Source organism: Dreissena polymorpha, chromosome 3 (assembly GCF_020536995.1).
Source record: "Dreissena polymorpha isolate Duluth1 chromosome 3, UMN_Dpol_1.0, whole genome shotgun sequence".
Classification (NCBI taxonomy): Eukaryota; Metazoa; Mollusca; class Bivalvia; order Myida; family Dreissenidae; genus Dreissena; species Dreissena polymorpha.
Genome location: NC_068357.1, coordinates 26,495,505 through 26,508,832, shown reverse-complemented (window position 1 = coordinate 26,508,832; position 13,328 = coordinate 26,495,505). Strand labels below are relative to the sequence as shown.

At 40.4% G+C, this 13,328-nt stretch overlaps 1 protein-coding gene across 1 annotated transcript; it reads left to right on the top strand.

Annotated features, from left to right (window-relative positions):
• The first annotated feature begins 1,613 nt into the window (after positions 1 to 1,613).
• On the top strand, positions 1,614 to 8,330 carry LOC127873368 (uncharacterized metal-dependent hydrolase YabD-like). Its single transcript, XM_052417224.1, has 2 exons — positions 1,614 to 1,754; positions 5,363 to 8,330. The coding sequence occupies exon 2, from the start codon at positions 6,707 to 6,709 to the stop codon at positions 7,670 to 7,672; it is 966 nt and encodes a 321-aa protein (XP_052273184.1). The 5' UTR covers positions 1,614 to 1,754; positions 5,363 to 6,706; the 3' UTR covers positions 7,673 to 8,330.
• Positions 8,331 to 13,328: the final 4,998 nt, after the last annotated feature.

Below are 13,328 nucleotides of genomic sequence, written 5' to 3'. Positions count from 1 at the left end.
AGTATCCTTGTAGATGTTGATGTAATGAGTATTGTCGTTCTTTTCAGGGTTCATTCATCTTCGAACATTATAATTATATTTCTACTATGTCAATTTATCATGCTAATGTGAAGCTGTAAAATACGTAGGGACATCTGGTACATGACTTACTGAAAGCCTTAGTTGTGTTCATTGTAATGAGTACGAGTGATAAATAATAAAATTAACACACATATATCTGTATAAATATTTGTTTTTCAAACATTATTTACCCCCGTTGCTGTCAAACGTAATTTCTTTTTTATGATGTCGATCGTTTATTGTCGTAACATTAAATCTTAATACGGCATGACGTCTTTTTAATTAACTGATACACGCTAAATACATTACTCTTTTTTTTACGTAAATTTTATAATTATTAAATACTTTAATAAATTAATCGGGCTTGTATCTTTGCGGTGTAAATTTCAAATTGGACATGATTTTATATTTGACCATATGTCACATATCTAATTTAAGCAACTGTTAAGTACATCGGCGTTAATTATTCATCCAAATGACTGCTTAATACTACCAGAAAGAGGAGACATGGTGACATCTATCGTGTTAAATGACACTGTCTGGACCACCCAGTGTGGTTTATGACACCTTCTTGTCAGTTAAGTTTGGACAATATTTGATCAATACGAGATAATCGGATTATGCAAAACAAAGGGGCAATTAAACACCAGAATACAAAAGCTTACACGATTTTAAGACTGATGCAAACAATCAAATGAAAAATATTGCATTTAATTTAATTAAATGTATATTTAAGGTGTCAACGTGTTTTATAAAGCAACTGTCTATATTCAATTATTTCGGCATTAAAAATTTGGCTTAAATGACTGCTCAGTATCATAAGAGATGACATAGAGGTATCATAAATTGTGTTTAATGACCACATGTGGTTTATGCAGAGCCCCAAGTATAGGTCCCCAGCTAGCTTTATGACACCGTGTTTTCTTTGTCTGGACAGTATCCGATCATAACGAGATAATCGGTTTGTGATGAAGAAAGGGGCATTCAAATGCCTTACATGCGGAAACAAAGTGTTGAAATTGGTGTGAATTAAATAAAAACAATAACATTTATCCTGAGAATTTATTTAATACGTAACAAGGTAATAAGGTAACAAATATAGAGGTTCAAATCAGCTATACTATATGTTGCATACAGTGAGGTCGTCAGTTCCGAAAAGTCGCCAGTTCCGAAACAAATCGAAATTAATTTAACATTTACAAAAAAAACTTAACACTTGTAACTAAACAAATTATTCAGTCATGAACGATAACATTTGATTTTTTTTCCCTCAAAAACCGGAAGTAAACGATCAACTCTAAACAGTCACAATCAATGGAACGCTCGCGCACATTTTTTCGATGACGCGAATACTTCGTCTGCGGACATGTTGATCCATGAGGAAGTCACGATTATTTTTCTAATCCATTGTCAAAGGTAAGCGATCGTGGTACTGCTTTGAAGAATATTAATCAGAGAATCAGAAAACAACCACATGTGTACTATGGTAAAATTGACCGGACTGTCAGTGGACCATCCCGACCGTTTTGCCCTATTGCCCTCTTTACCGAAGAACGCGCGAATGACGTAATCATGACAAAAGTGTGTGCAGTAAACAACCCTCTTGACAGGACGTTCCTTTATATCTTGCGGAGAGTATTTCTGCGCTTGTACACACTGTAGACGATGGAATCTACCCCAAGCAACTTGCTTAGGTAAGTTCTATAGTGTTTTATAGCATAAGTACTATAATTGGCGCTGCGAGCACCAAACTTGCAGTATTTTCACTTATAAACAATCGGCTATTTTTAACCGTCAGCGTTCAAAGTCAGCCATCTTGAAAATAAATAAAGTTTCATTTAAATTTAAGTTTCTTATCGTTGTTTTGTTCACTTTTAGTGAATAAAATATTTCTTTAATATACTTAAAGTACTTTTCATCAAACTAAACCGATTTCGTCGGTTTTTGTCAGCTTATTGCCTAAATTTTAGGTTTAACTATTTACGTCATATTGCGGTTCGCTGAACCGTTTAACAGCTCATCTGTGACGTCTATTTTTAGGTTGTTTATGTTTAATGTGTTGAATTGTGAATTCTATTTAAATCATCACACGTTTATATTTAGAGCAGTGTTTATTTACATTGCTCTGTCGCATCTGTAACTTGTTTCGGCTCCATATAAGCCATCTATATTAAGCTGGCTGTACATCTGAATTGTGATTGTTTTGTCTATTGTCTATCGTCAGGCGAATCGCCACATTTTTAGGTAATCAGCATAACGTTTCAGTAGAGTATTTCTACTACTCAATTTAATTCTGATAATTTCATATTTTCATCATTAATAATTCCGCTATAAGTGATGATGGATTTGAGTGTTCTTCGTATTGAATTTGATTGTTTCATTGAATTTGTTTGTGTAACTGTATTGTAGTGAAAACAATTCACTATTTATCAAGTATTAATTGGTGAATTTCTAGCTTTTTCTCTTTGGGTGTATTTATATACTCAAATAGATATCAGTAAAATTTGATTTGTTATTTTATCACAATTTCACTATAGTTATCGAGTAATAACTGGTGAATTTCTGACTTGTTCTCTTTGGGTGTATCTATATACTCAAATAGATATTTTATCAGCAAACATTAGAAACATTCATTTGTGACTTAATTACAATTTCACTAGTTATAAGGTAATAACTAGTGAATTTCTTACATTTTTCTTGAGTAGTGATATACTCATACAGATATTTTATCATTAAAAATTATTATGCATCGATTTGTGATTAAATCACATTTTTACAAGTTATAAATTAATAACTTGTGAATTTTTTGCTTTTCTTGTTGGGTATAATTGAAACATAATTTCACTACATGTGAGATTCAATACTTGTTACTTTTATTGAAATTCGTGCTTTGATTATTAAATTGTATGCCATCATTGTGTTTGTGTGTTTTTTCACATAATTGCCAATTTATCGTTTAAATGGCTTTTGAATGTGACTTTCTCCATGCTTGCACGCTTCAAAGTGTGTGGCCTCTAAATACTTTATTAGTCTGTTGTTGTGCGTTAATTTACAACAAACTGTAATATTAATATCATGGATCGCACTAGGAGAATCAGATTAAAACAGGAGTCCTATGATTCCTAACTTGGAAAACCATGTGTAACATTAGTCTCATTCTAGTTTTTTTTCACTACAGCAAGTGTCCAACCTGTAGCATATACACAACAAAATATTGGATATAACGAAGTCCCTATAATGAATTTAAATAATAACTTTAACTATCGAATTTTTACTATGAAGGGACATTTCAAAATTTACATTTGCTACACCTACTTTGCATCTGATGTGAGTCATGTTTGGGTTCAGTACACCTGATTCTAAACCTGATACCGAGCGTGGAAGTTATGAGGAGGGGGAGTGGTATGGAGAGGCTAATGGGCTATTAACTGAACCGGTCGAGCAGGGGTCAGTGGAGCAGCCTGGGCAAGATCGGGCCGCGAAATCGAAGCCAATGGCATGGGAGGCACAGCCTGTGCAATATCAGCCTGTGGCGCTTATGTCAGTGTCACGTGAGATTGGATCGGGTCAAAACCAGGAGGTGGCTCAGATGCCCTTGGCACATGGGGTGTACCCTGTACAGTACCATGCCACAGCACATGAGGATCAGCCTGTTAAGTACCAGTTCACACATGGTGTGCAGCCGGGTCAATACCAGGCGGTGACTCAGGTGCCTTTGGAACATGGAATGTACCCTGCGCAGTACCATGCCATGGCGCTGGGGGCACAGCCTGTTCAGTATGAGCGAATGAAGCAGGTGCCGATCGCAGAAGGAGGCCAGCTGCATAATATGTTAGTGAGCTGTAAGGTTCAATTTATTGATTCAAGTATCCAACCACAATTAACATATATGCATCCACAAGTACAAGGTGTAACCTCGCCACCGGTGGTACCTGTACCGCAGATGGATAGGAGCGGGTTTTGTGACTACAAATTGCTGGAAATGGCAAAGGTCACATTTTTGAGTGCAAGGCAGGCGGAGAATGAGTCTGTGGATGACTGGGCCGACAGGGTGTGTACCCTGGCTGGCAATGCATATAGGGACCTGTCGGAGGAGTATGTGTTGCAGAAATCTATATTAAGATTCTGCATGGGTGCGAAAGAGAGAGAGTCTGGAGAGAGAGTAATAAATCATAGACCAGTGTCCATAGAACAGGCTATTGACCAGCTGAAGTGGGACATTTTCACTCACGGCACTATGTATCGACCAAAATCGGTACGCAACGTGGATTGTGCAGGGCAGGTCAAGGTGGCAGGGGAGAAATTGGCCTCGCAAGGTATGCTTGTAGATAGGGTGGTGGCCTTAGAGAGAAAGATTGACACGTTAGAGAAGAAGATGGACATCTTTATGGGGACACTTGACCAGCTTTTGGCAAGGCCCACCAGAAGTCCATCTCCATCTCCAGTCAGGCAGCAATGTTTCAATTGCAACACGATGGGGCGATTGAGACAATATTGTCCAAATAGTATTCATAACGATAAGGGCCAATCTGTAATAGTCGGGCAGATGAAGTCTGACCCGATGTCCCAGATCAATGCAAGTGTGAACGACCTTGCAATACAGGCTGTAATAGATACGGCGACGGAGGACACGTTGGTCTTGGGCCGGGTAGTTGCTAAGTTACCAAAAAAGCTTCCGGTGTTGGAACAGGTGCGCGAGTGCGAGTGGGTGGTGCACAAACAGGTTGACACTATTGACGGAGTGGGGGCCGCCTTGGGTTTAAGTGGCCAGGTAGTCCATATAGCCCAAGAAAGGGGCCGTACGTATGTATTGGGAAAGGGAAATGATATGCTTCATGGTTCACAGGGGTGCGTTGTGATTAAGGCAGTGAGCGATTTCCGAATTATTCAGGAATGGCTCATACACGGCACTGATCCACCTGGTAATGAATGCTTGACGACCTTAAAAGAGAGCAGTTTCAATGCGAATCGCGACCGACTGAATAATGACAGCCTGAAAATGTGTAAACTGGATAATCTCCCTGTACGGGTGGTTCGAGAGCAAAAGAGTTGTGGTATTGCGTAAGATTAGCAAGTATACTGTATGTGTAGAGGGATTGATGATGGTTCCTTTATGATTGCTTGCGATGTGTGTGAGGAGTGGTTCCACGGAAAGTGCGTGGGAGTCACGGAGGAACAGGGTGAAGAAATAGATCTGTATACATGTCTAAGTTGTAGGACAGGTTAGGTCTATACTTATCGTATATGCCGGTAGCTTGTGAAGCTCAGGCACATTATATTATAAATCTGTGGTGTTTTGCAGAACGCCACGTGTGGTTTGTCGCATGGATGGACGTGACATATTTATTGAGGTCGAGGAGGCCAGCGGTCGGGGTACGCTTTGGAGTTCGGGGCGGGACCTCGTCATTGAGCTGGGGACGATGTTGCCCTTGGACCATGGTAGGGTAGAAAGGGCGGTGGAAGGCCAAGTAAGTTTGGCCAGGAGGAGAGGGGGCCTAGGGTTTGTATCTGAGGTCAGGAAGTACGGCCATCAAATTCTTAGTGATTCGTTCATTAAGAGGGTGTTGGCCGGTCCTGAAAAACAACGGAGGACCCCTGGGGCTTCACTGAGCGGGAGGCCCCGGGGTACTGTAGAGTTGCCCAGATCGAGACCAACGCCGGCTCCGAATCTGACAGCGCTGGACTTCCCTGCGTTGCGAGGGTGAAGGTCGAACCTGAGGAGGAGGCATTTGTCTCCGATTCGACATCGCTGGTTGTCCCTGAGTCGCCAGTGAGGTTGGTGGAGGTCAAGGCCGAGCCTGAAGGGGAGGCCTTCATGGCCTCGCAGCCATCAGCACTGGACTTCCTTGTGTCGCCAGTGAGGTTGGTGGAGGCTGCGTGCAAGGTTTGCCCCGAAGAAGGGGTCATCATCATCTCAGATGAGGAAGACATGGAGGTTGATGCTCCTTTGGCGGCTAACCTTGACCAGGAAATTGTGGGGGAACCCGGTATTGCACGGTCTATAGATGAAGTGGCAGAGCCCGCAGGGGCAATGTCATTTCAAGGTAGGATGATAAGAGGTATGGACCGGTGTGAGAGACGGTCCAGGCCTCTTGATAGAGGGGCAGAGTTAAATGGAGGGGTTGGGACCAGGGATAGATCCCGGTCCCAGCAGGATGATGTGGGTTTTAAGAGGAAAAAGACCCAGGGTTGTCCCGTGTGTGGATTAAGGGAAAGATCGATAAGACACCATGTTGAGGCCCGGCATTTTCCGCCTGTGTTTCGTCGGGAGGCATGGGAGAATCCGGAAAAGGACCATGTGCGGTTTAGAGGGGTAATATGCGTCATCAATAGTCTGGGTCTCCAGAGCTTTGATGAGGCTATGCTTTTCGTGGGCCGCCAGAGGTTATCAATTTCGGAGCAGTCCTGCCTGAACGACAAGGACCAGGTCTAGTTAGAAAGGGTCTCTCGCAGGTTTATGTTTTACATTCCCCCTATATTCCACGTTGCACGGGTTAACTCGCGAGCGCTCCTCTTCCACTGAAGAGTGTTGGCCGCGTTGCTGAAGCTATGCAGCCAAGAGGTAAGAGACGATTTCCTTGCCCAAAGGTTTGGCAGGCGGCGCGGCGTGGTCCAGGTGACTGGGTCGACTCAGGCAACTGAGTTGATGCAGAGATCCGGACCAGATTGTTGTGTGGCGGCCCAGGCTACTGGGTCGACTCAGGCAACTGAGTTGGTGCAGGGAGCCGGATCAGATCGGAGTGTGGTCATGGAGGCTCAGGCGACTGTGTCGAGTCCAGAGATGGATTTGATTCAGAGACCCGAGACAGTCAATTGTGTAGCAAAAGGGGCCCAGGTGATGGCGTTGGCTCAAGTGGCAGAGTCGGTTCCAGAGCCCGGGTCTCTAGGGAATGAGCGTGAATTGGGTGATGACTTTGAAATTGTACCTGTGGTTCAAGAGTGGATTTCGGTTAGGAATGCTGAACTCACCGCGTTCGACAGCCACTTTCACTTGGACCGCAGTTGTAAGACGACCAAGGTTGGTTCTATTGAGGCGTTGGTGGGGCATACCGTGTGGCCAATGCCTGAGGTACCAGTGCGTGTAAATGGGGGAGTTGCAGTTTTCTGCGATCCACCCAACTACCCAAGGGAATATCCCAGTGTCACTGGTTTCGGGTCGGCTGTCGGGGTACATCCTAAGGCGCCTCTAAGGGACGTTAAAGGGGTGGTAGGACAGGTGGAGAGAGAGTTGAGGAAGGATGGGGTGGTAGCGCTTGGAGAGATCGGTTTAGACAGAACCGTGTCTGAAAGAGAGTGGGGTAGGCAGGAGGAGATGTTTGTAGGGCTGTTGGAGCTGGCTTGCCCTAGGCTACCAGTTATTTTGCATATTCGGGGGCAGGACACGTACTCTTGTGAGGCTAGTGCCCTTGCCCTCCGACTCATGCAGAAGAACGTTAGTCCGACTCAGCGGATACACCTCCACTGCTTCACGGGAACCCTCGCATTTCCTCGTTGCTACTTTAGCATCTCAGGTCTGGCTGCGCGTTTTGATGAGGTGCAAAAGTCAGCTGTGCGAGGGATTCCGGCCGACCGACTCCTAGTTGAGACCGATTCTCCTTACTTGCGAGTCTGAAGTAAGAAAGACAATACTCCGGCGTACGTGGGTGAAGTTGCAAATACGGTGGCCCAGATCCGAAAGGAGACCCTCAGGGAGATATTGGGCACTACTGCTGAGAACGGCAGGCGTCTCTATAACCTGTAGGGGTCGGATACTGGAAACAGTCTGTTGGCGAGTTGGGGATCGAACCATATGAGGGTGACGCGTTTGCGCGCGCCCTTTAACTAGTGATTGAGGCGGTCGGATGTCTGTTAAACACTGGCCAAGGGGCGTCGATAATAGAATGTGTCAGGATTCAGTAATGTGGTCTATGCTTAAGGACACGGTTGGTCAAATTATCAAATGAGTGCTCTGGGTTTCAAAATAAATAAATAAAATACAAAGGTCACATGGTGATAAATAAATAAAATACAAAAGTCACATGGTGAGTGGGTAATGCAAAGGAAAAAAACTAGTCAGGAATGTTTCTGTAAGTATGAGATTATATTGTGTGGTCTTGGAACGTGGTATAGGGGTGTGGCAGACTGTCTTGGCGGGGTGAAGAGGAGGGCTATAAAATGGGGAGGAATATGGTAAAATTGACCGGACTGTCAGTGGACCATCCCGACCGTTTTGCCCTATTGCCCTCTTTACCGAAGAACGCGCGAATGACGTAATCATGACAAAAGTGTGTGCAGTAAACAACCCTCTTGACAGGACGTTCCTTTATATCTTGCGGAGAGTATTTCTGCGCTTGTACACACTGTAGACGATGGAATCTACCCCAAGCAACTTGCTTAGGTAAGTTCTATAGTGTTTTATAGCATAAGTACTATAGTACATTTACATTTGAACTGTTCATTAAAACACGTGAAACAGACAGTCTGGTACAGATGTCAGTTTCGAAACACCCGATTCGCATAACGGGGGTTGTCTCAAATGTATTCGTTATCTTTCACACAGCTATTTAAACGGGTCAGTGTAAATGACATTTGAATTATTTGTGTAAATTAAAGTACACGGAAAGTTTGAATTGCATAAAAAGCTTCTTTTTTAAAATTTAAATTGAAATTAAACGATAAATTGTATAATAATAGTATCGTTTACTTAACACCATTTTCCTTCCTTTTGATTTTTTGTTGTTATTATTTTATATTTGTATTTCTTTCTCAGAAATGCAGAAATGAGAATGTCTTAGCATGTTGATATATTATTTGTAAATGTAAGTGTTTAGACGATGTGCTATGTACAAGTCTTGAATAAAGTGTCTGTTTCTGTCTGTCAACAAAAAGGTTAGACATCGATCACATATCAAATACATTTATGTTTGCAGTTAATCTTCATCATATAAAACAACTCAAAATGGGAATAACTTGTTTGCACCTTTCATGAATATGCATATCTGTATTATTTTTGTAAAAAAAAAATAGAAATTGTATTACTTCTTATCTTAAAACTGACAAAATGCTGAATCATTTACATGTGTTCATTATTAGAAAAGTGTGCACAGACAGGTGATTGGAGGCGGGCTACAGTGCAAAAGAAACCTCTCACCCAAACGTCACGTCATTGGCGTCCACAGCCTGTTCGTATTCTACAGTCCGAGGTAGATTTACTAGTTTTTTCACATTTCTTTAAACTTTCTAACATTAATATATGCTCTTTAACAATAGAGGCACACTGCAAAATCCCATCATAGATTGTTAAACCATTTTGTATTGGGATTGTAGTTATATTCCAATATAATATAAGTGTATCTTTGAAACCTATACAAAAAACTAAACAATATAAATGTGTTAATATTACAAAGGCGTGCGGGGACAGGCGATTGGAGACAGGACCTCTTGCCCAGTCATCACGTTCCTGTCGTCCACGTCGCTGCTGTTGATTTCTGGTAGAAGTAGACTTCCTGATCTTGTATTCCACGGTCCCAGGTACATAAATTATACTAATACTATGTATTACTTCGTATTTATACAAAGAAACGCTCACATCATTAACTTTTGCAATTTTAGCTCGACTATATTATATGAAATATATATAGTAGAGCTATCGTACTCACCCTGGCGTCAGTGTGCGTGAGTGTTGGAATGTTAAAGTTTGCGTACTACCTCAAATATTTCCTACTTCCTTGACTTATTGCTTTTATCTTTTGCATACTTCTTTACCAACATGACCCCTATCTATAAACAAGAGCAGACAACCGTATCAAGCATTTCTTAAGTATCAAGGCTATTGGTTTCAAACTTCAAATTCTTACTATTATGATGGTACTGTACCTGGCAAGTTGAATTTGACCTTGATCTTTGAATGACCTTGACTCTCACAGATTAATACATGTAGTCAAACTTTTCCATGTATAAAATATCGATTCTTGTACATGTGTTAAAATTTTGAATCTTTAAGTAGGTACACTTGTTGTTCAACAATATGGAGTCAGTTTATGTATCCCCCCCCCCAAAAAAAAAAAATTGGAGGTCTCAACACTCAAATAGAATGATTATACTTAAATATGATATATTACTTTCACAGACTTCAGACCTATGCAGATACTATTCATGTCTTAATATGTACTTTAAAAAAACAACAGAGTCTCTGATTTGCATTTATGTGTGTCTCCATCCATTTTGCCACATATTAGTACCCTTTGTTTAACTAAATGGGTGAAAATTGTAATTACTTGTGAAACCCATTTTGACCATTGCACAATCTGTATGGGGTAGTGCTGGATCAATGGTAGTGCTGACCATTTCTAACTCAAGTCGTCTGTCTGCTCTCATAAATCTCACTGAAACACTTAAAGCATAATATTAACCTTTAAGCAAGCTGAGCATGAACAAATAACAACGTCATCGCTCTATCCTGCTTGCCTGTCGAATGACAAAACCTACAAATCAGTGCAAGATGAAATTTTGATTTCCACACCACTGAACATGCGAAACCTGTATATTAAGTTTATTCAATAACACAACAATAACAAGACTATTTCCAAGCAATTCATGTCCCCTACCGGCTCCACCATTGTCAGAAATCCCACCATTGTCAGAATTTAAAAAAAATTGTTGCCATAGCAATCAGAATTTTTCACAGGAACAAAATTAAATAACGTGCATGATGTCCATATTGCCATCAATCCATGTTTCAAGTCTCGCGAAAAAATATTAAGAACTTTTCTAAGTTATCGCAGGGTCCAGAAAAGTGTGACGGTCTGATAGACGGAGCACAAACCAGTCTCCTCTGGTGAAACTTATGTAGGATAGCGGAATAAAATCAGCTTCCAAAGAGGTATAACACTAGCAAATTGGTATAAATTAGGATGTGTAAACGACGTTAGTTTCATTAGTGATCCGGAACTCCTGTCTCGTCTGTACATGCACTGCACTGTGTTTTCTCTTGAAAGGACCCGATTGTTTTTGTTGTCTTTATTATGTATTTTTGTTTTCTTTATTGTTATTCAATTTCTGTGATTTATACATACCAATCAGGTTATGTTACTGATATTTAAATAAAGATGCATGTAAATAAACGATTTTGACAGTTAAAGTTTGTTTTGAGACGACCCCTGTAATGAAAATGCACTTGCTGTGACGTGATTCGCTATTGGAGAATATTAACCGGAAATGGAGAAACTGTACGATCGAGGAAAAACATAAACACACATCTATATTTAGAAACTTCTTGAAAATCAATGTGAGCACAGGATCGAGGTTGAAATCATCTGACAAAATCACTAAATTCGAAATCTTTGTCGGTTGCTGTTTTAAAGTATACATTGATAATTTCATTAGTGATTCGGAACTGACGACCTCACTGTATATTTAAAATTTATTGGTTGTTTGTTTTCATCCTTATTTGTGTTCGTTCATTAAATTAAATTTATTATGAAAGAATTTCTATTTCTGGGTATTTTTATTCTAAAAAATGCTCGCGAAGATGTGCTTTAACTTAAGAAAATTGCGAGCAGTGTTAAATATTTCAATGCAAATAAAATGGCGACAGCGCTTTTGTTTTCACCGTCGTCAAGGGGCATGTAACTCTAACTGACGCAAGTGCCCGGATGTTGCGATAAGGTCAATGGATTCAACGAGTAGCGGAGAGTGTTGAATAATTGTGTATTTAGAGGAAGGTAGTTTAAGGTAAGCAGTGTTCCAAGTTTCTTTCACCGACATCTTGATTATGTAGTGAAATAAGGTCACTTCCAACAGCCTTGTTGTTGGGCTAGCTCTTTAGCGACGTGGTTAGTGTCTGACTTCCACTCTGGAGGTCGTGGGTTCATTCCCCGGCTTGAGCTCAGTATTTTTTTACATTAATGGCGACGAGGCAAACAAGAACTGTGAATGCGGTAATTGGTTTGAGCTGTTAAATGGTTTCTGGTAGGGCCACGCGGATGCAAGACATGCTGTAGTGGGCGTGTCTGGGCCTTGAAACATAAAAAGGGGGAGGAGTGTAGTGAAATAAGGTCACTTCCAACAGCCTTGCTGTTGGGCTAGCTCTTTAGCGATGTGGTTAAAGTGTCTGACTACCACTCTGTAGGTCGTGGGTTCAATCCCCGGCCTGAGCTCAGTATTTTCACATTAATTATTAGACCATGGGTCGATGTAGGGTACCCTGTCTTTCCACAGGTGGAAGTAACGTACCCTGGAAAGTATCCTCGATTACCGTAAATTCGCGACCTTAACATTAAATGTCAATATTAAAATAATAACGCATAAAAAACAACAAAAACAAACATTAACCTTTTTAAAATAAATTCATTCTTTGCTGATTAGTTCCATTGTGATTTCCAAACAATGTGTTTAAAGCTCTTATATGTCAATATTGTTGACATAAGTGTAAAGCGTCAGCCATTTTGTTTTACTACCCTTGATTCGCGGGTATGACGTCATACAAAAATTCATTGCAATGTCGAGTAATTAGGCCAAGCTAACTTATTTTTAACAGTTTAAATTGGTTTCTGGTGCAAATGAAACATTTAACAAAAAAGTCAAACACGAAATAACAATAAAATATTAACATATGAACAGGGTAAATTGCATGGAATATGGGAGCAGCTCACGTAACAACTGTGTCTGGGTGGATTTTTTTAAAGACCCTGTGACGTAAAGTATTGTTAGACAATCTGTATAATTTTTAGGCTCTAAGAACGGACTTATTCTTCTCCTTAACAGCTCTGTAAGCATGTATCAAGGAAGTCGGTGAATAAAGCCTATAATTCTTGCGACAATGCTTAGGGATGGCCTTAAAAAACAAAAAATTAAAAGAAATTAGCTTAATTGTCATGGTCTAAGAAACACACAATAAATCATGTGTTGGAATTACTCATGTTTTCGAAGAGTAATATTTCCATATATGGCAATGCTACTACAACAGCAGACGACAACAAAAAATCGTGATATCTGATTTTTACTTAATATTTATGAAATTCGATGGTCGGGTATTATTGGTGTTAAGAAAATATGGTATATTTGCTAATTGATTCTAATTCACACTTTTTACTTGTTTAAAATGCATTATTTTTCACAAATCTTCAATTGTTTCAATCGAGTAAACATTCATTTGCATATCGCCACGATCACGCATGCGCAGAAACAAATATTGGTACCGGTTACGTGACGAAAACAAAATCCGCGAATCTAGGTTAGTCGGGAATTTAGGTGAGTCGACGATATATTCAAATAAATGAAAAAGAAAA